The sequence below is a fragment of the Platichthys flesus genome, chromosome 13 (assembly GCF_949316205.1).
Source record: "Platichthys flesus chromosome 13, fPlaFle2.1, whole genome shotgun sequence".
NCBI classification, from domain to species: Eukaryota; Metazoa; Chordata; class Actinopteri; order Pleuronectiformes; family Pleuronectidae; genus Platichthys; species Platichthys flesus.
The window spans coordinates 5,060,270-5,087,702 of NC_084957.1; the positions used below are offsets into that span (position 1 = coordinate 5,060,270).

The window sequence follows — 27,433 nt, forward strand, 5'->3', positions numbered from 1 at the left end:
CTCCTCACAAGCAGAGAAACAGCCTCAGTGTTTGAATTATGTTAATGCTTGAATCTCCAATCACAGTCTCGTGTTGAGGGCCCAGACATTGACGGTGAAGTGCATGTGCTCTGAAAAAGGAAAACTGCCTTTAAATCAGGAGTTTTCACTTTGAAATACAATTCTCTGTGCACATTCTCTTTGCAATATCTTCATGAAAATCTGTCCACAACAAACATAGGAGGTTCCTTTTTTCTAAATGCACTGTAACACAAAATAAGTTCGACTTGAAAGAGAATCCTGTGGCAGTGGAAACTCCCCACAGGAAGATAGCGGTTCACCGAACTGTCCAAGCCTCCGCTTCACTCAGGGGCCGTCGCAAAAGAAGCTCGCTCTGTGCTCCTCTGTGTGCTCTGCTAATGAGAGAGTGGCTTTAATGACATGTGAAGGGATGAGGCTCTTGAGGACACACGCTGAGGTCCGCAGCTGAATCCTCTGTAACCAAACTGAGGAGAGGCTGGCAGGGAGACGGGAGGAAAGAAAAGAAATGGGACGACAAAGGCCAGATGACGAAAAATGAGAATTAAAAACGCAAGACCGAGAAAGGGAAGCAGAGGATACTGGAGGACACTGTCATGTCTGCCATGCTTGAAAGGAGGACAGTGCCATCTAGAGCCCTCGTGTGACAGTTTCTGTGCACAAGCTCACACCATCATTTTACTGTCCTGATAGAAATCCTTTTTTAATTCTGCCCCAGGCGTTTGCAGAAAGCGTCCCAGTGCATCTTCTCAGGTCTCTGCCAGAGCTCTTCTGAACCGAGAGTCCTCATCTGGCCCTGGTGCCGTGCTCCCTGCTGCTTCCACTCAGGGTTCCCAGGCTCCGCTTTTTCCACTGGGCCAGTTGGGTCTTCACCAAATTGTGGTTTTCTCAACCATCATTATCTTGGCTTCATTATCAGTGAAACAACAATAATAAATGCCCCCATCGAGAGCTTCATCATTATTGTGTTTGATTTTATTACTTCCTTTGGAGCACCCCGTCACAATTTCTGGGATAAAGAGGGAGAATCAGACAAAGCACAAGGCTGCAGGCACAAGAGAGGAAGTAGATGTTTTTGCTCCATCAACCAGTTTAATGATCAGTTCAGTTTGCAAAACATGTTGAGTGGGTGATAAGCCTCCAGCTGGATTCAAACTCAAATCTACAGCCAATAGTTCTTCACGAACCCAACCCAGCTCAACTCTGAAGTCCATCACATGCATCCAAACCTCAACAGCACATGACGTCATTCACCGATTCAACTGCCACTGCAGCATGATGCCATCAGGGCAGGTGCTACAGGGTCTGCGGCCAAGGCAGCACTGAATAAGACAGGAGGCCACTAGGAGCCCGCCTCTGTACTGACAGTCAACATTTCATGTTTATGGGATGTACTGGATTGTTATTGTCGCCATGTCATATGGTTGCAGTATTTGTTGTAGATGACAGAACCACCTAGGCCCAACCAAACATTTCACCATGAAACCTTGTTGACAGTCACTCTGCTTGTGTGTCTAAAAAACACACAAGTGAAATGTCGATGTCACTCCAGACCAACAAACACAGTGTTTAATTCCCTCCTGTTTCATTTTCAGCTGAATAATATTGCTAGACTGACTCTCATATAGAAATGATTTAAACCTGTCCTAACAAGACATTCTAGCATCATTTAAAAGTGGTAAATAATGATGCAGAAAAGTTTTGGTCCGGGTCTACAAAGACTAAAGTCCTCTTCCCCCCATACATGATGGAGAACCTCGGACAGTGTTCCAGAGGGACCCTCAGGTGAGGAGTTGAAGCGTTATCATGTGACTCTGATCAGGGCTTCTGTTATGGTTCAGTTCTTAATGACCTGATATCGATGGAGGGGATCTTTTCTCTACGAAACCTAAACTCCAGAGTCTCTTCAGGACATTAACAGGGATATTATGGACTAGAGCAGATCTTGGAACAGGTTGTGAGTAAACGAGGAGCTCATGTGGATTTCAGGAGATGGCCAACAGAACAGGAAGCACGGAGAGTGACTCTCCTTTGGCTCATCAGCCCACCCACATGGTTTTAAACAATTAACACACAGGAGAAAATGTAGAAGTATTCACATTTCATATTGAAACAAAGAGGGATATACAAAGCAAAATGGATGGACCAAAAAGTGCTCAGATAAGAGATAACAGGTGAAACAGTCTCACATGAAGGGCAACGTCCTTTCCATTAATACAAACTTATTCTCTTCATTAAAAATACATTTCACTTTTCAAACAGATTGTGAGCGTCAACAGAGGAAGTTTCCTGAAAGGTGCTTTAACACTAGTTTTCTAAAAAGCTTTTGATGGTAACACGCACATTAACATTCAGACCCAGACTGTAAACTTGCTTCTTTAGCTTCGGTCGGGATCCAGAACCTCAAACAGCTCATTTAAGGTTTAAAATGGGCTTTTCCTTAAGTACATATACATTATTTCTCTGGTTTGTCATTACTAGTTCTGGTTTGTTCAATCTTGAAGTAAATTTTCCAAACTCAAGCTTAAGGCATACGGCAAAACATTTAAAATACTCCATCACCACCCCCCACTGCACTTAATGTAAACACAGTTTATACAGTTAGAAGTTTGCACGCTCCAGCCCTTACGTTGTCAAACCAATCCATGTGGTTAATGCATCAAAAGAAGCTAAATGATAAAGCCGGCAAAGGATGTGCAGTAAATTGATGGGTTGCACTCGGGCTGAGAGTTGGTAAAAGGTTTAAATTGTACATTTACTGCAGATAAATGAGCTGGATCCCTGTCCCTCTGCCTCTTAACTGGATATCTATTACAAGGAAGGTTTTAAACAGCAGAACAAATGACATTCTCTCTGTTGTAAATGAGCTGAAACACACTAAAGCACGACCATGATATTTCCCTGGTAGACATTTAGGATACACACACATTTTTCACAATACAGGACACAGAGAGGCTTCGTCGATAAGTTACGAAGCATTTCATAAAATTATCACAGGATCAGGAAGAGGTGTTATAGAAATGAGAGCAGTTTGTTATTAGAGAATTATTTGGGGTTTCACAGCCGTGTGTCTTGTCGTTGAGACTGACTGAAGTTTTTCTTGTATCTTGTCGGATGTAGAAGACGAGTAGCTGCTCGGGGTCAGTCTCTGTGAAGCAGGAAGTTCTGGATTGGCCCTGGCAGAGGTAACGAAGGTATGTGGGTGAGGCGACTCTTGCCCATCGCTCTCCGGATCCTGATCCGACACAAGTGCGTCAGCCGGCGAGGGCGTCCTGACAAGAGAGGAGGCAAAGGGGCGGAGCTCCTTAGCAGCTGCACCGTGATAACAGGGTATTTCTTCTTTCATATTATCATGTAATTATCTCAGTGTGAAGATGTTTTGGGATTTTCATTCGTCAGTCATGTTGTTACTAATGTGAGCTCCTTCTGATCACAAACAATAAATTATAAATGCACTGTTTTGTTCTGACAATTGAAAATCTATTTAAGTTCATATAAATAACAAAGATCGGGGCGATGCCTCCTGCATCACAATCTGACTAACCTCCTCCTTGAACAATATCCTCCCCCCACACATTGTTTCTACTCACTCCTCGCCTCCAGGAAGATCCCGAGGGCCTCAGGATCCACCTTCCTTCGGTTAGGAGCCTCCAGCGCTGACTCATCCCAGGGCACCAGAGCCGGGTTGGCCCCGTGGTCCAGCAGCAGGTGGATGAAGGCCACCTCGCAGCTGTGCCGCAGCACGGCATCCAGCAGGCAGGAGGCCAGGCCGCGGGTCAGGGCCTCGTGGCAGACTGGCCCGTTGTAGTTGAAGTCGGGCTGCGCGCCTGCCTGGAGCAGCAGCTGGAAACAGTGGAGGTGGTGGTAGGCAGCGCTGATGTAGAGGGGACACACCACCAAGGTGTTGAGGGTGCGGGCGCTTAAGAGGAGCCGGGGGCCCAGCTGGTGGTCCATGTCCACATCAGCATTGAACCTGGACAGAGGGAGAACCATGGTTTCACAACCAGACACAAGATATATTGTATTTAATTTACCAGTATTATGTGTGAACTCTTCTCATTCAACCTGTTTATGTGAGAGAAGAAAAAGACATGTATATGTTCTGTTTTAGATTAAATTCACGAGTCCTCACCGGATGAGCTCCTGCAGAATGTCCAGCCTTCCCACCCGCGCAGCGTGGTACAAGGGGGTGCTGCGGTGGTGCCGGCTTCCGTTTGGATCCGCTCCGGCCTCGAGGAGGATCCGGACGCACTCCAGGTGACCGTTCACCACGCCTACGTAGAGCGCCGTTTGGCCTTTGACGTCCACCAGGTCCACCTCGGCCCCCTGGGCGATCAGATAGGCCACGCAGGCGGCGTGTCCGGCTGTGGCTGCGATCCGCAGAGGAGTGCACGGCAGACAGCCACAGCACCACACTGACTTCTCATTGATGCGCCTGGCAGGGACAGACGGGAGGGGTTATTAGCTGGAGCACTAGATCCAACACATTAGAGTAGTCACAGTTGCACATTTAAAACCACACAAAGAAAACAGCTCCAAAATCTGTTCTTAAATTCCTACACTAGATTCCACAGGGTTGATTTCAAAGTTTTGGTTTCACTGCTGACTTTCAAATCTTTTCATGGCGCTGCCACAAATACACAACATATATGCTAAATGCATAACTGCAATATAACCCTGTGAGACCTTTAAGATCACTGGTGTTTGGTCTAAACATATAACAGCAGCTTTGAGTCACCAGCACTGGAACCAACTACCTGATGGTTTTAGGATGGTTGCAGCTAATAAATTCAGATTGAAAACTTTGTGCATTCGACTGAACTATTTTATTCTTTATTCTACTCTTGATTTAGTCTCTTTTATTTTGCTTTGAAAGTTTTTTAAACTGTGCTTCCTGATTTTGAAATGATTTCTTTTAATTTTAGTATCTGTGCTGATTTCAATGTCCCTGTATATCAACTTGAATTAAGCATTGAGTGAAAAATGTGTTATAAAACTAGAATTGTTTATTTACTTAAAAAAATTATGCGATAGAATAAATGGCTTTCAAGAACTTTGGTCAACATGAGATAGGCGGTTCAGGGAAAACCCATTGAAGTAAAACCAGCTCGGTGTAAACCTTGAGTAAGAGACATGAACTTTACTCTCAACCAGTAATAATGGGTTTGCTGTGTGTGGAGATAGAAAGCAAGTATGATTGCTGCAAAAAACCACTGTGGGGATGAGGTTAAAAGTGGGCCGACCACTGCAAGGTGTGTTTGTGGCATTGAGCTGATCCGGGCTCTGACTCTGCAGGTTCCAGTGTCTCTATATGTGGACAGTGGGGGCGGGGGGGGCAAAGTCTATAAGCAGTGAGGAACCCACCATTAAGACAAAGTGATGAAGCCAACAGCACCCAACATGTGGCTTGTGTTATGCACGTACAGTATATTAAGACTGTTGTGGTGTGGATGTGTAGGACATACTCTTCAGAGTGTGTGTCTACTCCAGCCATCACTCAGCAAACATGCTGAGCAGAAAGCCACACGGCGCTGAAACCACAAACCACTTCGCTGCCACACATGAGCGCCCTGGACGAGGAGCTACGACTTCTGCTGGAGTCGCACGCACACCGAGCCCCCCCCCGGGACAAACACAGCAGATGTGTGTGTGTGTCCTCCTCCCTACGCACAACTCGGCCTCACCGTCTGAAGTCGTCCTCCTGCAGCAGGTTCCTCAGCGTGTCCAAATCTCCCACGTAGGCGGCGTTGTGCAGCCGCATGTCGTCCTGCTCCACAGGTTTGTCGCAGAACTGCTCCTGGAGCCAGTCCTTCAGGTTCCGGCCTGATGAGGACACACATCGAGGCAAATCAGAATCCCAACGCCTGATCATAATAATCCAATAATCAGATATCATGCACACAGAAGTGGAGGCCGGCTAAATAATTGATGTGTTCCACTGGATGCTTTCAAACAGATATCTCAGCGGCCTCAGCAGACCCACTCACAGACACGGGGTGTGCACAGTAAACAAGCAGCTTCCAATGCACAGATATAGTGTTTTTGACATTATCATTACTATTTTACGTGTGTGTCTTATTACTGAGTTTAAAAATAAACATACGCACAGCTCGTCTTGTTAGATCAATCAATCATAACAGTGTAATTAAGCGTAATGGGGAAAATGGTACGGTAACCACTATAACCATATGACACTACTGGAAGTTTAGATGTTTACTGGATCTATAGGACCACACCTCATTACACAAACACACACACGCACACACTCACTCACACACACACAGTCTTGTCTCCATGTCTTCAGAGGACATCACATCCACTTCACTTGATTTCCAGGAGACTTACTCTCCCCGTAACCATGTTAACTACTAGCCTAACCCTAACCTAATAGATGTCTCCCTTAAATTCCTATGATTAAGATTATGGGGACTCAACATGAGTAATACCAGGAGCACAAACACACAAACACACACACAGTCTTATTAGGTGCTACAGTCCCTATGAGGTCTACTGGTCCCGACAAGGTCAGTGAAAAAGGTAACGATGAGGTAAAAAAAACGAGTCAACACACACACACACACACACACACACACACACACGCACGGCGCAGATGTGCAGATGATGCAGATGTCGTGAGGACTGATGACTCATGTCCTCTGTGGTACCTGCACTGGTGGCACTGGGCAGACCAGACACTGTAATGAGCGGTGGGGGGTTGGTACTGGGCGGGTCGTCCCCGTCCGCCGGTACCTCTGGACCGGGGTCCGCCATGGTCCTGGTCCCGATGTGTCCAGAACACACGGAACACACGCGTCCGTCCTCTGTGTTGACGACGCCTCAAGTATAAGTAAACAAACGGGACCGAGTGCATGACGTCAACCCCCACGCACGCACGCTGCTGCCGCTGCTGCTCGCTTCCGGTCTACGTTCAGCTGGACGTAGTTAAAGAGGGAAACGTCCTTTTACACTGAAGAGATCACTGTTAGTGTAATTTATTAGAACCTTATGATCGTATATCGATATTAGTATTGTGGCTTACTTTATTTTGTTGATTAGAAGGAAGTGAAGTTTTTAAAATAATAACAACAGCCAAATGTACTGTAATCTACTACTACTACTAGTACTACTACTACTACTACTAATAATAATAATAATGAATCCCAAACACTACCTCAGTCTCCTCTATACTAGTCCTTCATAGAACATTTTATTTTAGTTGTGTAGTAATAACAAAGTAAGAGGACTTATGTCAAAGGGCTGGGAAATAATAAAACACTATCAATATTTATCAGAATATCATTTCAACAGGTTTTTCTCTATATATTGATATAATTATTATTCATGAGCACAATGAGGGGGTACAACAACAATAAATTCACCAGATTTGTTGATTCTTTTGCTGTTTACAAAGCGTTTAACCTTCTCTGCTCATAAATAATAATCTTAATCCACAACCTTTACTTAGGAGCAACAAATGAGTAATTAAAGTTAAATAATAATGTGACATTTATCCCGATAATTATTGATATAACCTGTGACGAACATTTTTATCTTGATATAATTTCTTGGCATATCGTCCAGCGCCAACAGATTGTTAGAACTTCAGAAAGGATAAACACAAACATTAAATACTGCTGAGAATAGGACGTTTTGCATGATTTGGACATGAGTAGTGTGTTTATATGTAGTTTATATGTGGAACTGTTTTGACTGTAAACCTCAAAGTGAAGGATCTGAAGGGCCCCTGCTTCAAACATACACTGCACATACTGGATATCCATGTTTGTGTGTATGGGCCTTATGCTAAGCTGCATGCATGTAGTCAGGGGAGCAGCAAAATGTGGTGTAACCATGTTCATTTGTGGTGAGTCATGTCACACACCAGAGAGGCATGCAGCCATGGCTTCACGCTACGGTCCAAAGACACTGAGGCCAGGACGGGGCTCTAAAAACCAATGGACTGGTCGACAGTCCCACGTGTCCCTGGTCGAGAACCGGTTACTCACAGATCGTTTCATATACCGGAGCAGGAATTTGAAGTATTGATGAAAGACTTTGCAGTACTCCAGTACAGTTTTGAGAGACACAATATTATCTTCCATTGCACTAAGTAGAGCATATCGGCCAACATTCCCTTTAAATTAAACCAAGAGTTTTACCAAAGGCCATATTATGTTTCTCAGCTACATATTGGTGATATTTATAGGTTTTTAGTTTTATTTGGATCTACACAAAATTGCTCTCAGTCATCGACACCAAAGCTTTATTTTCATCAGGGTTAACACATCATTCTATGAGAAATTCAGCAAAATATTATCTCACAATGTTAAAGACAGTGTTGGAGGTAATCACTGTAACTTTGCAGCCAGACTAAAACTCATATTAAGACCTGAGAATATGCAGTTCAACCACCAGACTGCAATGCTAAGATTAAACCATTCAATGAATACAGAATGCAGTCAGATTACTATTTGACTGCCCCTAAAGTGCAGTTCATTTTCAGGATTAAAACCTTTCAGCTCGGCCTCATGTGAGGATTAGGGGTTAACTGCAGAGTAAAAGGTGTAGTCACTCATCATTAGCAGTACCAACTATTGTGAGATTCAAAACCCACGGCAGCGTTTGGACCAGTGAAGAGGCAGCGAGGTCTTAAGTCACTTCACCTGCTGAGACCGAGGCCAGAGTCTTTTCTGTGAAGCAGGAGTCCACACCTGTTCCCCCGGGCCTTCAGCTAAATCTCCCAGCCTGCATCACAAACGCTCTGTCCAAGTCTTTGCTCAATAGCTGTTAGAAGTGGACTCCTGATACGTTTTGTGTGTGTTGCAGCTGTTTTGTGGTTTGTCAGACAAAAAAAATAAATTGCTGCTAAAGTTACTTGAGGGCCAGAAAAGAGGAAGTGAAATGTTTTACTTCTGTCAGCGGTGGAGAGCGGGCTTCAAAAGAAACTCCTTGACAGTGTGACGTACCAGACGCCACGAGGATATTACAGGGACTTGTCAAAATAAAAGCGGGGGCCACCTCACATTAAGTTTCTATTATAAAGTGAATTTCATCTCGAATTGAACCCTTAACTCAGCAACAGTCATCGCTTTCAACTGGAAAACAAGAGAAGACAGAAACAACATGTTGCAATGTAACCATTTATTTCACTCCACTACAAAATTATATATTTATCTGAACTATGATACAGCCTCCACATATACATAATGTACAGTTTAAAGAGAAACCAAGGATATGATACAAAAGATGTCGAGTGAAAATGGTCCTTTCATAAAGCACGGACAAGCAGATTCTCACTTTTTCAGGGGTTTTAGGATTATTCAATTCGGTTTTTCTAGGAGGTAAATGTTCTTATATTTGGTGGACTAAATATAATACTGATAGGAAAATAGTGTAAAAATCAGACTACATGTTTGTAAAATTTAAATTTTGACGAGCTCTTAAATAAATAGCATTGATCAAGATAATTCCCCCCTGTAGAATCCAGATTTTCCCTTTTCGAAAAATATTAGTTTAGCTTTATTTTAAAAACTACTTAGCAAAAACAAGCTATGACAAAATTTGCTATTTGGAAGTTGGTTAAATTTCAAACCAGTCTGTTCTATGCACCATTCATGGCTTTATTTTTTTATTTTTTCAAGGTTTGTTTTACTTTCCATTTACGAATAGTTTTTACATTCATAGTAAACCATGAGATCAGAGACATCACAGAACAAATTCATGTTCTTAGCACAGATGTGTTGAATGTTTAAATGCTAAGACAGTTGAAAATGAAGCCCAAGAGCGGTCAGATCATCACTTCATGGCTAAAAAAAAATATAAAACATGTAGCTATCGCTGGTTATTATGGGGAAGGGAACAATTACATTCATCAGAGCAACTGTTTTCCTAAAACACCGGCCTTCTAAATCCTCTGGGAGGCAATTCTGTAACAGAACTAACAGAGGCAGCAACTGCATATAAGGAAGTATCAACGATGTAAAATTACATTTGTACTATTACTTAAATATGATAACTGCATTTTCATTCAGGGTGAGATAGGCCACAATGTACGGAGACGTCTATATTTCATTCACAGATGGAACAATGCCACGTTTCTATTACTGGGTATTTGAGGAGAACTGTGGACGGTGATTACTTTCAGTCTGATGTCTCTACACTCTAATCTGTCACTGCTGTCATCAGCCAAGTATTGCTTCATATATATATTTCAATGTTAGCTACATGTGTAAAGCACATCTCTTTAAGTAGGAGCGTAAAATACGATTTTTTCTATTTATAAGGGTTTGAATGTTCACACAAGAATTTGCCATACAACCAAACATTGTGGTCATCTCAAAAAATGCATGAGTTTGGCAAATTCTATGATGCGAATAAAGCGGAGGGCGATCCATGGTGGCTATCCTGAATCATCACTGCAAAGATGGATCTATACTTTCTTTTTGTCCCATGTCTTGCCTGTGTTGTGAGTTATGAGATATTTATAAGAGAATGTGAGAGGAAAGGAATTTAACACTGCTGTGCTGCCAAAATGATTTTTCTAACCTGATCCCCCTCCTCATCAAAGTGCCACAGTGCGTAAAAAGTGGAAGAGAAAATGAAATAACAAGTGAACTATGAGTTTTTAACAATGTGAAGAGTTTGAGAGGTTGTGGTAAACAAAGGGCGATCGGAACGACCGCTGGACAAACTCAAAACAAGGACGGTACCACAGTTATGATACAACCAATTCAGTCAACTAAGATACCCTCCACATAAAAAAAATTATTTCTATATGAAAGAAAGAGATAATTCATTTGAATGTTCCTCCTGTGTTCTATATATTTACTCAGCACTGAAAGAAGAAGAAGGAAAAACCTTTTAAATCTAAGGATATGATGGTGTGGTAAAATCAAGCATTAAACACGTCTATCTATTCTAACTGTCATAAGCTGTGCACTGGCTCAATCCAGGAAGGCACAGTTTCAGAGCGAGGGGGGGAAAAGTTGGGGCGTGGAGCAGGAAGATCGTTTTATTTATTTATTAATTCTATAATATGCAGCTAGTGAACTTCTGACTTTATCACACGCTTGTTCCATTTAAATCACATGTTAGAATAGAGTCTGACCTGTAAACCAACGCGTGATGTTATTTTAATTACCAACGAAAAAGAAGTTTCTTTCCCACCCAGGTTGTGTAGGTATGTGTTTGGGTCCATCCTCAAAAAAAGGTCATAAAAGTGCTGTGTTTGGTCCCGTCCAACATTAACCTCCAAGAAAAATGTCCTGGCCACGATTCTGAAGGGTGAAGTGTTCGTACCTATACAATTCGTCAGTGCATTTAAAGAAGTTAGTGACATTCAGGCTCTGGAAGAGGAATTCATGCCTGTCACCATCTTCTGAATCTTCTCCTCGTTCTTCAGTATGTTGGACTTCACAGCACAAATCTTGTCCTGCTGGTCCTTGATCAGCTGCTCCAGCTCGACTAGTTCGGCTTTGAGAGGCTCCACGGCGCGGTCTGTCGCTCTGCAGCACAAACACACAAACACACAAGCACAAATGTTAATCGTCGACATGAATTACCTGAAAAGGATGTTATGTGATTATGTGTTATGTGAAGCAATGTGTTACATTATTGTTTGTATCAAAAGTGATGTATAAATAGAGTCTCATTGACTGATTAAACATGTCCCTTAATATGTGACAGTGATTTTCTCTTCTCTGCAAAACAGTATTAGTATAATTTTTGGAAGGCACCACTGAAGAGGAAGTACAGGAAGCAGTAAACATGACCCTTGCATGAGAATCTGTTACAAACGGGTCCTGGAAATAAAAAAAAATTCTTTCAACAACACAATACTTAAGGCATGTTGTGCACGTGTCAACCCACTTCTGCTCCTGCACCAAGGCCTGTGCGTGCTCCTTGTTCTCCAGGCGCCAGGTGCCCAGTTCAGCCTGCATGGCGTCCATGTCCTCCTGGATGTAGTCCATGATCTTCCCCAGAGGCAGCGAGCTGCGGCACACCGTCTGGATGGATGAGCGCAGCCGCTCGATCTCCTTCGTCACCACGTCACGCTCTTTTTTCCGCGCCGCTTCGGACACCCAGTTCTGGAAGTGAGGGTGGAATCATGAGTGTAATGTGAGAATACGTCTGACTTACAAAGCCTGTAAACATCAAGAATACAACTCTCGGAGAATGCATGTTGGTGTCCGAGGAAGAGGAAACCCTCATTTCATTTAACGAGGCAAAGTACGAAACTCAAAAGATTTGATAGAATTTCAGTCCACTCTGTATCAAACAGCTGTAAGAACACACACAGACAAATCCCTTGTGTGTCCCTAGACCAAAACATAATAAACCCTCTTTAGGAATCCCACCTTTGCCAGCGACTGAAACAAGGGGCTGTATTTAGTGGTTTAGGATTTCAAGGCTAAAAATGTTAGGCAGGAATTCTACCAACCTAGCTGTATATATAAAGATCAAACGCGTGCCGGAATTGTGTTGGCCAAAGTCGGGGGGGGGGGGGACTGGTATGCTGGCTGGTGAGGGCTTCCAGTGTATGGTGTGCAGTTGTGTGTGTGTGTGTGTGTGTGTGTGAGTGGGGGGCTGCTTTAGCCCAATTACACTCGTTCCCTTGATGGCGAAAAGGAGAGGAAGGTATCGGGGAAGGACCTCCCTTGGCAAGGAGCAAACCCAATGATGTTTGCTCAGCTGGGCTTGGCAAGGCCTCTGAGTGTATGCGTGTGAGTATATGTGTGTATGTGTGTGTGTGTGTTTTTGAGTGTGTGTGTGTGTGTGCGCGCGCGTAAAGCGAAAGCACTCAGTATTGCAACCATAAAGCCACACACATACAAACACCAAGCCAAGGATCAGGTGAAGCACACAGTGGATGGAGACACACACACACACACACACACACACACCCCCGCCCGCACTCTTGGTCTTAAAGTCTTGTTTATTTTAGTAACAGGCTGTGGCAGCGAGGTTATTTTACTACAGTATTGAGTAACAACTACTACACTTATTCATCCTTTCAAGTTCAACTCTTTTGGCTCCACAGACGGGAGACCCTTCCTTCACGAGGCAGCAGGAATCCGACCGGCGACAGTGTGTGAACTAATGACAGCTTCCTCTTCAAAACACACACCCTGTCACGCAGCCTATACAAGGAAAGGTGCATATGGGATTTTCCTTATCGAGCCATCTCTTAAAACAAACCGAGTGATTACAATGTTAAAAGGCAACTCCACCAGGCCACGCTGCAGAAATGGCAATGAAACAACATTGTGTGGTATCGTTTCTTCTCAGTGAGCGAGTACAAATTTCTGACAGCCGCACTCTCTCCGTTACCCACTTGTGGTGGCCCAAGAGTGTGAGGGTTGAAATGCCTTGGCCCGGCGGTCCCCCTACAAGGTGGGTGGCTTCCACTGGGCGCTGTGAACCCTGCAGCTACACAAACACTCTACGGCTCATTCGGCCTGCCTGGCTGCGGTTTGCTCTGCACAGCCCAGACAGGACCCGCGGCTTCATTCTATTTGCCGTCCTTTCGCTGCCTCGCCCCCCCCCTTTCTCCTTCTCTGTTGGAAAATAAAAAAACTTGGCGTGAAAACATGACCCCTGGTTCGTGTGCACTCTGCTCGGGTGGATATAAATCACTGCTTTATGGAGGTCTCTGTCGGGGGCTACGAGACCCGGGTGCTCCTAGTTTTCCTTTTTCTCACCCAGATCACAGAACAATATTTAGATGTGGTGACCGCAGAGGAGCAGGAGGTGAGAGGGGAGGAAGGGGAGCAGGTTTTCCCATTATCTCAGACATGGTGAAAGCTCCAGGCAATGGAGAAGACAGAGCCTCTGTCTGATGCTCGAATGGGCAGGTGGACTAGTTACATTCCTTCAGTGTCATCTCGTACATTGGGAAAGTTCATGAATTAATCATTCAATCTTGATTTCATTATTGTTGTTGGACGGCAAAATGTTTGAGTTCAATCTCTAACAATAATTAAAAACTCTGCTGCTTCAAAGGAGGGTCAACATGGACGTACCATAACACTGACAGGCAAACTACAATGTCATCAAAGGTCTAATCAGCTAAATAGAAATACGTGCAAAAGTGTGCTTTAAGGGTGACTTAGAGGGATTTTCTGGCACAAGAGAATAAACATTCTTCAAAGTTTCCCCTGACAAGAAAAACGGTTGAAAGCACAGGACCTGTCAGTGTGATGGAGCAACCTCTGGGGTATCATTAACTGGGAAAACAAAAAAGTACACACTCGCTGTATAACTAATAATCAGAAATCAGCTTCCACTAAGAGGCTCACACATTGGCTGTTGGTCTCTCAGCTGCACTTCGGTTGGGCCGACTGGATGACAGACATTAAATATATATATAAACTCTGATTAGAGCTGCTTCGACTATAAATAAAGATTAATCAACATAAGGTGAAGTTGGAGTTATGGTGGTTTAGTGGCACAAGAAAAACAAGCTGCAGAATCCATTGATCTTAATCTTTAACGTGAGTTGAATTAATCTCACATCACCGCCTGCAACTATGTGACGGATCCCTGAAGAGCACATATAACAGCTCTGCAGTTTCTGGGAACAATCCTCTTGGCTCCATGATGCTCATTTGGAGACACTGACACACACACCTTGATGATTCTAACAGTGTCTTCTTCAGGCGGATCTGAGATGTGAGCCAGAGAGCCGAGCATGGGGACGAGGATCCGCTCCCACCGTTTGTTTATGGGCTTCCTCGCCATTTTTTCATAGGAGTCAAGCTACATCATAAAAATAGCTTGCAGTCAGTGAGGTGAGGAGGAGAACCTACAGCCAGCAGGGTTACAGGATGTTGTTGCAAGGTCACTGTATCCCCGTGGGGAGACGACTGAGATCACCCCCCTGGGCTGCGGGGGTGAAGTGGGGGGAGGGGGATTCCTCAGGGACCAATGGCTTTAATAACAGACAATGGAAAACTATGTTGAAATAAAACGGTTTACCATTCAAACATTCTCAGGGAGGGTGAAAGGCTAATTTTAAATGCCTTCTGACGTTGGAGGTCTGTCCTGATGACCGACCGTGGCTGCATCAGGTAGGTACTCACATGAACCTGGCCAAATTCCCGACGAGTCAATATGACCTCTACAAAAGTAAAACGACTAATGGAAAGTCACAAGGTCATTTCCTTATGTTTCCACAAAATACGCTGGATGTTTATGAAGACCCAGAGGTCTGGAGAGGGGAGTATTTATTTTCCTGAAAATTCTGCAGAGAGCATTCTGGCCCTTCTCCTCCGTGCCTCTCACTCAACAGCCGTCCATTTGTACGCCACAGGGTTTATTTATACATTACAAACCTTCATCAAGGCTAATTTGATGAGGGTAAAGAAAAGGGGGGGAAAGAGTACACAAAAAATCTTATGAAAACGCAGCTGCTGCAAGGGGGCAGATTCTGTCTAAATAAGAAGAGAAGTATCTTGGAATAATATACACTGCCGCTGAAGGGTCGCAAGAAAGGTCGTCCCCATAAATATACAGCAAAGTGCTCGGTCGCACACACACAGTGGATGGAGAGAGCAAAACACGGTCACTTGATAGTGTAAGTATTCCCTCTTTTTGCATCAGTGCAGGATAGAAATACCAAAGCACAGAAATGACTAGAGGCTGGCCATGACCGTGAAGTTGAATATTAGAGTTATGACAAATATCAGAGCTTCTCAAAGTGAATCGCGCCGGCTGAAATTTCAAACCTGCCATACCACACAGAATGAGGAAGCTCAATATTTACATTTTTGTCCCTGCGTGTTTTACCGTAATTACGAGGAGAAAAAAAACCCAACTCCATTAAGCTGACCTCTCCACCCTTTCATGTCAGGAAGGAAGTCATTATAGTTCTTTATACAGCTGACGAGGCAAGGCCAGTAATGACGGAGGGGTGGACTGGAGCTGGTCCTGTGTGCAGATGTACCTGCTCTAAGCTGCCCCTGCAAACCGGACAGGATACCATGGAATGAAGGTTTGGAACCACTGAAAGCTGAGGAGGCTGCATTAGGAAAATAAGGACAGACTCTACAAGGCTACGCTCACTTTACACAAAGACCTGGGTACTTTGCTGGTGTGTGTCGACGTATGCATGTTTGTATGCCGTATGTTAAAAACTATATTTAACACAGCTGGTAAAATCCCATTCCTGCCAGGCTATTTCAGCTAACTGGTGGCCAGACTGAGACAACGTCAGGTGTGAGTTATGAGGGATGATGTCTGAGGCCGCAGTCGGGAGGGTATGGATCAGGGGCCTTTGTGCATGAGTGACAGTCCAAAACAGTGCATCCATTAGAGTCAGGGTGGTCAGCGAGGAAGGGATGCAGGCAGAGTATGCTTCAGTGGAGAGGACCACCCAAAGCAGACAGTGTACGCCACCTCACACCATGGACGACAGACCAAACTGGAACCTTCACACCGATTCACACTCTAAATAACGATGACAGAGCGCCGGCTTTCTGGCTAATAAATAAGCTGACAAAGGGAAACACAAGAGCATCAGCAATGTGTCACCTGAGAAAACGCCTGCGTATCGTGTCTAATATGAAGTGAGAGGAGATGAGAAGGAAAAGTCTTTCCAAAATGCCTCACTCCCTTTTATCAAACACATTTAGGGCAAGAAGGAAAATATGAAGGACAGAAGAAGATGTTTGTGCAGCAACGTTCTCATTTGTAGACAACAGTCTCCAGGATTGTTCTTTAGTTCCCTGCTCAGATGTCAGATTTCCTCACAGTGAACACAGCCGAGAAGAAAAACTCTCACACAACACAGCATACCTGGGATAGGAGCAACCCCAGAAAACAAGCTAATTTTGGGCCAGACATCTTGATGTTCGTGTCGGTGGTGTGTGTGGTCTGTGAGGGGCCATGCCTGCTTGGCTGGTTATCAGTCCTTCAGCTTCACTGAAGGGGAATATGTTTTTTTGTGATTTTAAGTCAGTGCAATTACACCTCAACACTCCATTTGTTTATATTTTTCTGTTTGTGATAACCAGCGCTGCAGTGGGCACGTAACGTTCTGGAAAGAATTGTTGGAGGAACTGATGGGGGGGGGGGGTTAAAAAAACAGAACTAGACTGACACTGCCCTCTTGTGGCGATGGAGTAAAACTACTACAATAACGGTACATACCTGCTCTTTGGATTTGGGGGAGGATGGTGTCAATTCATAGTCTTTCTTGGTCTCAATTATCTTTTTCACAAGACCACCTAGACAGACAGAAACAATGAGAGGAGAAGTGATAGACGTATTTCCTCAAGCCACAGGTGGGAGAGAAATCAGAGGGCATCAATGCTCCTTTCAAAGTAAAAGGATATTTGACTGTACCGTGTTTCTCTTCACTGTGGAGTTCCTGCGCAGTATCCTGTAACAGAGAATAAAAGGGTTGATAACTCCCAGACATAAGTTTCTCCTCGATGTTAAAGAAATCCCCTTTTCAAGCTACTCACCACGTTCAGCTCAGGAGCGTGTGAGAGTCGAGGGACAACCTCCTCAACGACGAATTGTTCATCTTCATCCTCCTCATCCTCAGACAGCTTCTTCCCATCCATGATGACAGGCGCTGAAGGCTTGGCACTGGACAGTCTGGACAAAGAGCTTCACTTAATGCTTACTCAAAAACTGTGAGGTATGCACATGCACCTCCTTTGGAGAAAGTGTAGAAAGCTGCTTCAGTGATTAATCCTGTTTTCAAACTGTGAATCTTTTCACAAAGAAGAGGAGGCATTCATCTTTGCCCTTAAAAAAAATTGAATTGTGACATTAGTGAGTGTGTGTGTGTGTGTGTGGTAAAGTCACCTCTCGGCCGAGGTCACATCAGGGTGACTTTCCTGTCTCCTGACTCGAGGAGGTGCTGGGCGAGCACTGCCGGGCCGAGCTATTCGTCTGTTGCTGCCGGATTAAAGGATCGTAAACATTATTCAAATAAGCTGTTTAACTAACACATTTTCAAAGTAAACGTGTTTAGTATATAAAAAAGTAGTTTTTGTTTCCTCTAACAAGCTGGTTTGTTTTTTCTTGTCTCCTTTTACGAGACAAATTCTCTGTGAGATTTGCCACACGTCTACTTTGTGACAGCTACACTGAGTCCTTCTGATTTGGGGGATAACAATCTTTGGAAAATTACCTAGAACAATAAACATTCACAGTATTAAAACAGTGAAACTGGAAAAACACAGCTGCCCCCCAAAAAACAACAGAACTATCCAAATTAAGGTCCATTATTCAACTGTAAAATCTACTGGAATCAATCCTGGACTGGATTCAGGACCAAAGCTCAAACTATTTTAAGTAAACAACAAAATGAATAAAGCGATGTACCATAATGAAATGTGATAATACTAAAATGATACCCTCTTAAATTACTTGATCACTATAATTAGTTGAAACAACATGACTGGCGCATATTATTCTGTGCAGTGGTGCATTACAGTGGATATTGTCCAGGCACTGGTCATAGTTTGTTCACATATAGGTTAGGTTTGACAGATTAATGGGAGAGCAGCTTATGAGAGCAATGGAAGTCAGTGATATTGAATGGGGAGTGGTGGTTTGGTCAATGGAGCATTATTATTGGTTAGTATCCTTCGCAGTTCCTCTGTCACGCTTCCTGTCTCAGCCCTGTTTATTTCATACCTGCTCTGGTCTCCTGCCACTTTCCATCCGGCCACCAGATGGCCTTATCTTTCCTTTCTGTTCCAATCACATGTCTCCTATTCTCTATCTCTGTTCAACCTCACAGGTATTCCCATTCCCCTCATTACCTCTCCTGCATATATACGAGCAGCTTCCCAGAGTCCCGTTCCAAATGGTCCAGGTCTCCGTGTTCTATCTGAACCTATCTGCAAACTTGTGTTATCACCTTATCTGCTGATAACCTCACTTTAAACCACCTGCCTGCACGTCTGTATTTGTGTCCTCACTACATCTGCACCGTATAACAACTGCAACGACCTCAGCGAAACAGTTTGCTAAGTGAGGGGGAGGTGTTGATGACTGTACAGACCTGGAAGCTGTGTCAAGTGGCACCGAGGAGCCTGCCGCGTCTCCATTTGCCTGAGGAACAGGTCTCTGGGTTAATTGAGCATCTACGTCTGTGAAAGGAAACAGTCATGGCTCAGCATAATATAGCAGGGATTAAATGTACTCATGGCATAGTGAATAGTGAGACTCAAGGGCACACCTTCATAAAATAGTTTTCTTTTCTTTGTCTGAAATGCTCTGAAAAAGCTCCACCAACAAACACCTACACGCAGACTCCCTCACCTCTTTGCACTGGGGCTCAACTCATGTTCTCATCCCAAATTCCCTGCAGTCTTTCATATGCGTAGGTTTTCATTAACTTCCAGTTGCTCTTAGGGAAGTCGCTCTGAGGTTCAGCTGCTCCCTGAAGTCTTTACCTGACCTTCGCTTGTTTCTGTCATGCGCCCTGATGTGAACCCACTGGCTCCTCTTGCTTTTGCCAAATTGGCGAAATTTGCTTATTTTTCTCTGGGATTCTGAATGAGATGAAATCTGATTAATGGACTTGTTAAAAGATTTGATCCACTTGGACTTAACGCTGAATTTTATGGAATTACTACAAACCATTATAACCTTTGTGTTTATTTGTGAACAGTCTTTTCCCACATACAGCTCCCCCTCTACACACGAGAGGGCAGGCTGGGTGAGGGACTGTAGACACCAAATCTGATATTGGGCTTTACAAACAAACTTGACTGACTTGCTCACCATCCCCCTTAATCACTGGGTGAGTCTCTCTCTCACTCACTCACTCACTCACTCGTTCTCTGACTCAATGTGGAGTGTGAACCCGAAGGGACTTTTTAAGGAAAACAATTCTTTGATGGGTTTCAGATTATATTAGATCAGATTAGGGAGCTATCGAAGCTGATGGGGGGTTTTCAGGGCATTGAAAGTCATACTGTAAATGTGGTCAGTTGATTAGAAGTCAGTACTAAACGTTGTGTGGGTTATTTCTTTAATTATAAAGAGAGATCAGTTTCAGTAGTCTCCTTCTCAGTTGTTGCAGTTAACCGTGACCTCTGAATATAATTTAGATCAAGGGCACAGATTTAAAGAGTACACATTCTTGAGTAGATGTTAAAAATCATGTTTGCATGCAGCTGGATGAGACAGACAGAACTCTTACCTCCCTCGCTGTCAGATCCATCTGTTGACAGCAACAAGAAAAACAAGGAGTCCATTATAATACAACAATGAAAGTTAAAGTGCCCCTGTGAAATACAGGTGAATTAAAATGTTGTGTATCTCTATAATCTCTTCAGGAATACGTTTAAATGTATAATGTTTATTTTATTGTACTACCTTTCTTTCAGTTTGCACCAGAAACCTTTGTACTACAATTCCATTGTAAGCAGTTAGCAGTCATTATATTAAACATCTCTATTTATTACATGAGACATGACTTGTTGCTATAGGTAGTAGAAATAGGGTGTTGGGGGGATAAGGAGTTTGGGAGGTTACCTTGATCTCCAGTTTTAGGTCTCCGCCTCTGCCCCTTAGCAGACGAAGGCCGGGGTATTCTAGCTGGACTGTCAGACTAAGAGGACAAAAGACAAGCAGGACAAAGATACAACTTGAGAATAAGAAGAAGTGAAAGCACATACGTCTTCCCTATCACCCTGAACATGACCAGTAATCATTTTCTTTAGTTTCTTTAGTTGAAGGTACACTGAGGTATGCCACAGAGCTATTAAGCACAAATCTCTTTGCGATTATCAAAGATTAAAGTTGTAAAGAAAGAAAAGCAAAGTGTGGTCGCAGCACGTAGCAAGATTCTAGCAGGGAAAACAAAACAAGAAAAGAAAATGACAGAATGTAGCTGGAGAGAGGCACAGAAAATGGACTTGAAGCACTGAAAGCTTTAACATCTGAAATGAAACTGTCTGCAGAGACCTCAAGAAAAAACAACAAAGCAACAAAGTTAGGAAGACGGGTGCTCCAGAGAAACACAACATAATATTGTAGAACAATAAACAGAAATAAACAGAACAATAAACCCCCACAAAATATATATATATATATAGAAAGGATATATTTTATCAATCAATAAACGGTAAACGCCTGCACGGCTCACACACAGCGATTCCCCCTGGTGGCTGCAGCACAGATGTTAAATGCACGATAAATAACACATTTACTAAATCAAGCCAGAGGCATGCAAGTTGCTTATGAATTCACAAGACACTTCATGCATCACGTCCTGAAAAGAGAGGTGTTACTGAACCATTGAAATAGAGTTAAGCTCTTACCTGGTTTTCAACTGCTTCTGCAGGCTGTACACAGAAGAGAACACAGCGTTACGATATGTGACACTTATTAATTACACTGCTAGTAAGAGGGAACAACACCTTGTTTCCTATGTACTAAAGCACTAGACCAAGCAACCAGCCAGCCCATGGCATTTTAGCGCTAAGTGGCTACAAGTACACAAGTTTAATTTTCTATTGATTGTTTCTGCAGGGTTAAATACCTGTTCAGCAGGAGTTGGCTCCTTGGATGACCAAGAGGCACGGCATTAAAAATAAAATAAAAATGTTTATTATTTTTCAGCTACGTAAACATAAATCCTGAGACTAACTCTGATTCCTAATTCTTAGTTAACATAGAAGAATCATAGCATGATTTCCTATGAGAAAATCAAATGATGTCAATGTCTTAATGTAAGGTGTAAATGTAAAGGTGTATACTTGGGGGCAGAGGTTAGAACTTACAGCTGGTGCGGGTTTGGCTGCTTTGCTGGGCTCTTCTGGGCTCGTTGTTTCCTCTGGTTCTCTGGACTAAGCACAAAACATCACATTAAATGTAAAAAATGTCTCTTATTGCCAAGATGTAAAATATGCGCAGATTTAAGATTCATACCTTGTTATCTCCATTCAGAGTTTTGTTGCTTTCTTCCTTCTCTTTGTGTCGTCCCCTCTCTTTCTCTCGCTCTTTGTCTCTTCGTTTTTCCTTGTCTTTTTCCAAGTCCCTATTGGAATCCCTCTCCTTTGTCTTTTCTTTCTCTTTACCCCTCTCCTTGTCCTTTTCCCTTTCCCTCTCTCTGTCCTTCGCCTTGTCCCTTTCCTTAACTCGTCCTTTGTCCCTGTCCTTGTCTCGCTCGCGGTCCCGGCTCTTGTCTTTGTCACGTTCTTTGCTGTGTTCCTGTTCGCTGCGGTGGTGTTTGTCTCTGTCTGCGTGGTGCTCCTTTTCCCCGTCTCTTTGTTGACTCTCCTGCTCTTTGGACTGGTCTGGGTCCTTATGGTCTCCTCCACCCTTGTGCTTTGAAATCTTTTTCTTTTCCTGAAATAAAAGGACATCAAAACATTGGGTGAGAATTTATTGTGAGTCAAAGGCACGTGCTGAAAGGCCTATCATTTGAACAGACTCTACACGTTTGTTGTTAAAACAAGCCTGCAGCTAGCAAAGCTAAAGGTTAACATTGAAAATACATATCAGGTCGTATGAATGGCTGAGCCGTATGTGTAAAATTCCCAATTCTCTGCTCAAATGTGTTCACAACAACACAGAAATCCTTCAGGTGAGGGCTGGTGCAGCAGGCAGGACACAGAACATGATGAATACATTCCACTTCAGAGAAAAAGCATTTTTGTTTATATCACGTTGTCACTGCTCGGCCCCTTAATGCCAAAACCTCTCGAATCTCGTTGCCTTCTGAAGTTTACATCTCTGTATCTTTGTCTTCTACGTTTATGGCAGATCTTTTTCATCCTGATATCTTTGTATACTTTTATTTTTTTCCCCCGTTTTGCATCTGTCAAGTGTCATCAAAACGCCCACTCGTTCACAGTGAATCCTCTGGAGAATCTCTTGCTGTATTCTCACATGGGCTCATTAATGAGCCCATGTGAGAATACCGGGGGCTGGAAGGAGAAACACTGGAGAATATCCACAGAGAGTGACTCTATATTCTCACAGTTAGTGCATGTCTGAAAGCAGCTTTTGAGTGGAGCTGATGATTCTCACCTCTCTATCTAGGTGACGTTCACGTTCTTCCCTGTTCTCCTTGTCCTGGGACCTGGAGGTGCTGGCTTTAGTCTTCAAGTCCACCTTCTCTCCACCAAGTACTCGCTTCACTGCATCATCACTTGGCATCTACACATTTTTTATTGCAGAAGAGCAACTCCATTAAATACAGCCACAATATTAAAAAGTTACAATTACTGTTGGTTGACTTACTATGTAAAAAAATCATGTAGAATGTAGATGAATGTATAAGTGGCCCAACAATAAGGTTAAATAGTGCATCACTGTATGACACAACAGCAACTATAAATACATATATATATATGCTACCAGCATTTAGTGTTTTAAGGGAAACCTGATTTAAGAACACAAAATTATTTAAAAGCTTAAATTTCTATTTTGCCTATTTTTACTGGATTTATCAGCAGGTATGTTCATCAACAGCTGCCTCATCTGACTCTGTTTACAAGTTACAAGAGCACCTTTATGAGCTTTCAGAGCTATCTACACATTACAGAAACACCTTAACACTTGTGGGACATGACATGCTATCAAAATCCATCAACCCCCCAGGCACCAGCTCATCTGTTTACACTCAATCTCCAGGGTGCAATTTAATATTTCAAAGTTCTCACTGAGGAGGCTCAAACTTTTTGCCAGGAGGATAATATTTGATGTGAAATATAATATACAATGAATTTTCTTTCAGTGTATATTATAAAAAAACTGGAGAGAGTTTTTAATTTAATTGTCAGCTTGTTTGCGTGTGTGTGTGTGTGTGGGGGGGGGGGGTGTAAAATAAGAAGACAGACCTTGTTGAGGCAGCACTTAGCGATGGCCTGCAGCAGCTCATTTGTTTTCTCGGGCTCGTGACCAGCCACAATGCGTGCTGGCTTTGCTGCCAGGGCCTCACCACTCACCAGCATCACAACATCAATGGCCTTCTGGAGGAAGGCTATCTTGGAGTCTTTATCCTAGAAAGATAAAAAAGGAGGTTGTGGTAAACAAGAGATGCACAGGAGAGACACGAGAGAGGATATGGCAGTGAAAGTGTGAGATCTCCAATGGGAGTCATTTTCCAACACAGCTCAGAGTAATTAAAACCCTTGAGATAGATACACAGCTGCAGAGATCAACACAATTTACTCCAGCTTGCTACAAGTCTACACATCAGGCATAGTTGTGCATAGTTGCTGGACATCTGTCCTCACACCAAGTTTCTTACCATAACTTACCCAACAATCACAATTACATTATTATTCTGTGGGGATACTTGTTATATACATGCTATATTTTGCAAGGTGCCTAATGTTTAAGATTTATGAACATGAGATCCAGCAATTCAAGGGATAATCCTTAATCTCAATTGATGACAATGAGGAACCTGTGGGTAAACAGGAGGAAACAGAAAACCTGGATTTAATTTAACCCTTTCAGGAAACAGGTACTTAGTATATATTTTAAAGTTGGGTTCGCTTTGATCTGTATAGATAACTGCCCTGTATTTTACTGTGGAAGAGACAACGCTACTATATATATTATATATCGATATTACGATAACACTAACATTCAACATGTAAACAGAACAGACACTACTCGAGACAAATGACCCGACTAAGCCGTGTGTCTTGTCTATGAGCCGCCTGTATCTGAAGAGCCTGCCAACTATGTAACATAAGGACTAGCAGCTGATGCAGCCACCTGACCTGTCACTTATAATAGGTGATAAGTCTTTGCAATGTTCCCTTTAGAGCATTTCTATCCAACAGACTCTTACACCGGGGCATGGACAATAAATAAAATGAATAATTAACATTAAATATTATTGTGAATCACGGGTACTAGTTAATAATGGCTGTACTGTACTCTTTAAACCTGGCAGAAATGAAGAAACTTTAAATTGAAATAACAGCAATGACAAGTTCAATTTAATTACAGTTAAAGCCATTAGCAAGGCTTCTAGTTTTAAACACTAACATTTATCTCAGACTTTCCCCTCCAAACCAAGCACCTTCGTATCTAGTATTGACAGACCTGAGTTCTAACACCTTTACAGGCCCTCACACTCATGTCCTGCCAGTTCCTCTCACTCAGAGTGTGTTACGCAGCCAGTGTGTAGGGTTACAAACACACACACAGACACCTTTAGAGCGTCCCATGTAATGCACAAGTGATCCCCTACACAAGGCTGATGCTTAGGGACATTAAACTGAGACCAAAGGATACGAGAAGAACACTGTTACCCTAATAGTGATATCAATTTTGTGACCAAAACCAAGTGAGTGTATTCGACTTACCTTCACATTGTCTGACTTCATGTCATTCTCTCCATACAGGCCTTTCATAAATCCAGTGACCCGGATGACCTGTGTTGGTAAATAAAGGTTTCACACTGAATTATTAGATCATTTTTAAAATAAAGTTACATATAACTAAAACTAGGTAGATAGGGAGATATATAGAAATAAAGATAGATAGATAGATAGATAGATATACAGATAGATAGATAAAGAAATAGAGAGATAGCGAGAGAGATAGGTAGAAAGATATAAATACAGATAGATAGATAGATAGATAGATAGATAGATAGATAGATATACAGACACATTTAGCTAACGTAGCAGCCACCGTAGTTTCCTCCAGTGCCAGCTAAAGTGGATTAGAACTGGTTTGTTGACACTCATGCGGGGGCACCAGTCGTACCTAGCAACTGGACGACGCCTGTGATATGGCGAGCTAACTGGCTAACTCCACAACCATTAACCGAACAGTCCGCCTCCCAGTGTGTTGCTGGTTTACGCCAGTAGCTCCATGTCTGGTTGGTCGTACTGGTTTTAACGTCTCGGGTCAACGGAGGAAGTACCGGTGCAGCGAAGTTAAACGAAACCTCCTCGGTTAGCTTAGTTCATGCTAACGTGGCTATCCCCGCGCTAAGTGGCTCGTGTGTCCGTGTTCTCTGCACACACGTCCCGCTGGAGAACGCGTCTATAAAAAGGGATGTGAACATACAACCAACATGTTCTCCCCGGGGTTAGCACACGGAGCTCGGTATGCTAGCTGGGTCGCAGCCCGCAGGGATTAGCCTCACCTCGCTGAGGATGTCGTGCAGGTAGCGGAACGGAGGTTTGCTCAGCAGCTTGTCCGTGAGAGGCGGTTTCTTCAGGACCTTGCCCAGCGTGTCCTGGGTCTTCTTCACCACCGCCGCGTTCATCGCTCCGCGGGCAAACAGCGCCGGACCGTCGGGGGGACGCGGGGACAGAGGACACTCATCCGGGAGGAGACACTCCGTCTGGCGCCCGGTTGCTATGTCAATACTCTGACGGCCCACAATGCATCGGGGCTCCAGAGTGCGCGTGCGCAGGGAGCTTTCGGTTGCTAAGAGCCGGCCTGTGACCACAGCAACGGCTAACAAGGATAGAGAGAGGGATGGAGGGAGAGAGAGGGAGAGAGAGGGATATATACAGGAGTAGATGGATAGAGAGAGAAAGAGATAGATAGAGAGGTAGAGAGAGAGAGGGAGAGAAAGATAGAGAGAGATGGAGGGAGGGAGAGAGAGAGGGATATATACAGGAATAGATGGATAGAGAGAGAAAGAGATAGATAGATAGATAGATAGAGAGGTAGAGAGAGAGGGATAGAGAGATAGAGAGATACAGGAATAGATTGACAGAGAGACAGATAGAGACAGAGGGATATATGGATAGAAGGATAGAAGGGTATATAGAAGGGTAGATAGATGGATAGAGGGATAGCGAGATAGAGAGAGGGATATAGGGTTAGAAGATACAGGAATAGATGGATAAAGAGAGATAGAGAGAGATGGATAGAAGGATAGAAAGGTATATAGAAGGGTGGATAGATAGAGAGATAGAAATATGGATAGAGGGAAAGAGAGATAGATACAGGAATAGATGGTTAGAGAGAGAGGGGGGGGTAGAGGGATAGTAGGATAGATAGAGTGAGAGATAGATAGAGGGATAGAGAGATAGATACAGGAATAGATGGATAGAGAGAGAGAGAGATAGATGGATAGAGGGATAGAGAGATAGAGAGAGGGATATAGGGTTAGAAGATACAGGAATAGATGGATAAAGAGAGAGAGAGAGAGAGAGAGAGAGAGAGAGAGAGAGAGAGATGGATAGAAGGATAGAAGGGTAGATAGATAGAGAGAAAGATACAGGGATAGGTGGATAGAGAGAGAGATAGAGAGATACAGGGATAGACACACTTGAGTCTTCTTATATGTCATATACATGCTATATTTGACAAGGAGCCTAATTGTGATGAAACTGTTAAATATCAATACGATCTATGAACATGAGATCCAGCTAGTCCTTTGATAATCCTCCATCTCAATGGCTGACCATGAGGAACATGTGGGTGTTTGTAAGGCAGTGGAAAAGACCAGGAT

At 43.3% G+C, this 27,433-nt stretch overlaps 2 protein-coding genes across 3 annotated transcripts; both read right to left on the reverse strand.

Moving 5' to 3' along the window:
• Nucleotides 1-2,104: 2,104 nt before the first annotated feature.
• On the reverse strand, nucleotides 2,105-6,896 carry asb1 (ankyrin repeat and SOCS box containing 1). Its single transcript, XM_062402706.1, has 5 exons — nucleotides 6,684-6,896; nucleotides 5,703-5,841; nucleotides 4,151-4,453; nucleotides 3,609-3,991; nucleotides 2,105-3,290 (listed from the first exon to the last, which is right to left on the reverse strand). The coding sequence occupies exons 1-5, from the start codon at nucleotides 6,787-6,789 to the stop codon at nucleotides 3,160-3,162; spliced, it is 1,062 nt and encodes a 353-aa protein (XP_062258690.1). The 5' UTR covers nucleotides 6,790-6,896; the 3' UTR covers nucleotides 2,105-3,159.
• A 2,248-nt stretch (nucleotides 6,897-9,144) lies between these two features.
• Nucleotides 9,145-26,347, reverse strand: traf3ip1 (TNF receptor-associated factor 3 interacting protein 1). Of its 2 annotated transcripts, XM_062403136.1 has the most exons (17): nucleotides 26,111-26,347; nucleotides 25,320-25,388; nucleotides 23,835-23,996; nucleotides 23,023-23,151; nucleotides 21,919-22,338; nucleotides 21,771-21,836; nucleotides 21,530-21,550; nucleotides 21,309-21,332; nucleotides 20,521-20,596; nucleotides 20,186-20,206; nucleotides 19,040-19,127; nucleotides 17,833-17,925; nucleotides 17,484-17,619; nucleotides 17,362-17,398; nucleotides 17,167-17,243; nucleotides 11,887-12,104; nucleotides 9,145-11,522 (listed from the first exon to the last, which is right to left on the reverse strand). In XM_062403136.1, exons 1-17 carry the CDS (start codon nucleotides 26,231-26,233, stop codon nucleotides 11,357-11,359), a joined length of 1,926 nt encoding a protein of 641 aa, XP_062259120.1. In that variant the 5' UTR covers nucleotides 26,234-26,347; the 3' UTR covers nucleotides 9,145-11,356. The 2 variants fall into 2 exon arrangements, with proteins under 2 accessions (XP_062259120.1, XP_062259122.1); XM_062403138.1 differs by lacking the exon at nucleotides 21,530-21,550 and having other exon boundaries at nucleotides 26,111-26,346.
• Between the last annotated feature and the right edge of the window lie 1,086 nt (nucleotides 26,348-27,433).

What these genes read in the sequence shown, in the direction of transcription:
- asb1 (XM_062402706.1), bottom strand. Translation starts at nt 6,789, where the DNA reads ATGGCGGACCCCGGTCCAGAGGTACCGGCGGACGGGGACGACCCGCCC. An exon ending in GCCCAGTGCCACCAGTGCAG is followed by an intron (nt 5,842 to 6,683) that starts GTACCACAGAGG and finishes TGTCCTCATCAG; the next exon opens with GCCGGAACCTGAAGGACTGG. An exon ending in CAGGAGGACGACTTCAGACG is followed by an intron (nt 4,454 to 5,702) that starts GTGAGGCCGAGT and finishes TGTCCCTGCCAG; the next exon opens with GCGCATCAATGAGAAGTCAG.
- traf3ip1 (XM_062403136.1), bottom strand. Translation starts at nt 26,233, where the DNA reads ATGAACGCGGCGGTGGTGAAGAAGACCCAGGACACGCTGGGCAAGGTC. An exon ending in CTCTGAATGGAGATAACAAG is followed by an intron (nt 21,837 to 21,918) that starts GTATGAATCTTA and finishes TTTTGTGCTTAG; the next exon opens with TCCAGAGAACCAGAGGAAAC. An exon ending in TGGATCTGACAGCGAGGGAG is followed by an intron (nt 19,128 to 20,185) that starts GTAAGAGTTCTG and finishes TTCCTTTCACAG; the next exon opens with ACGTAGATGCTCAATTAACC.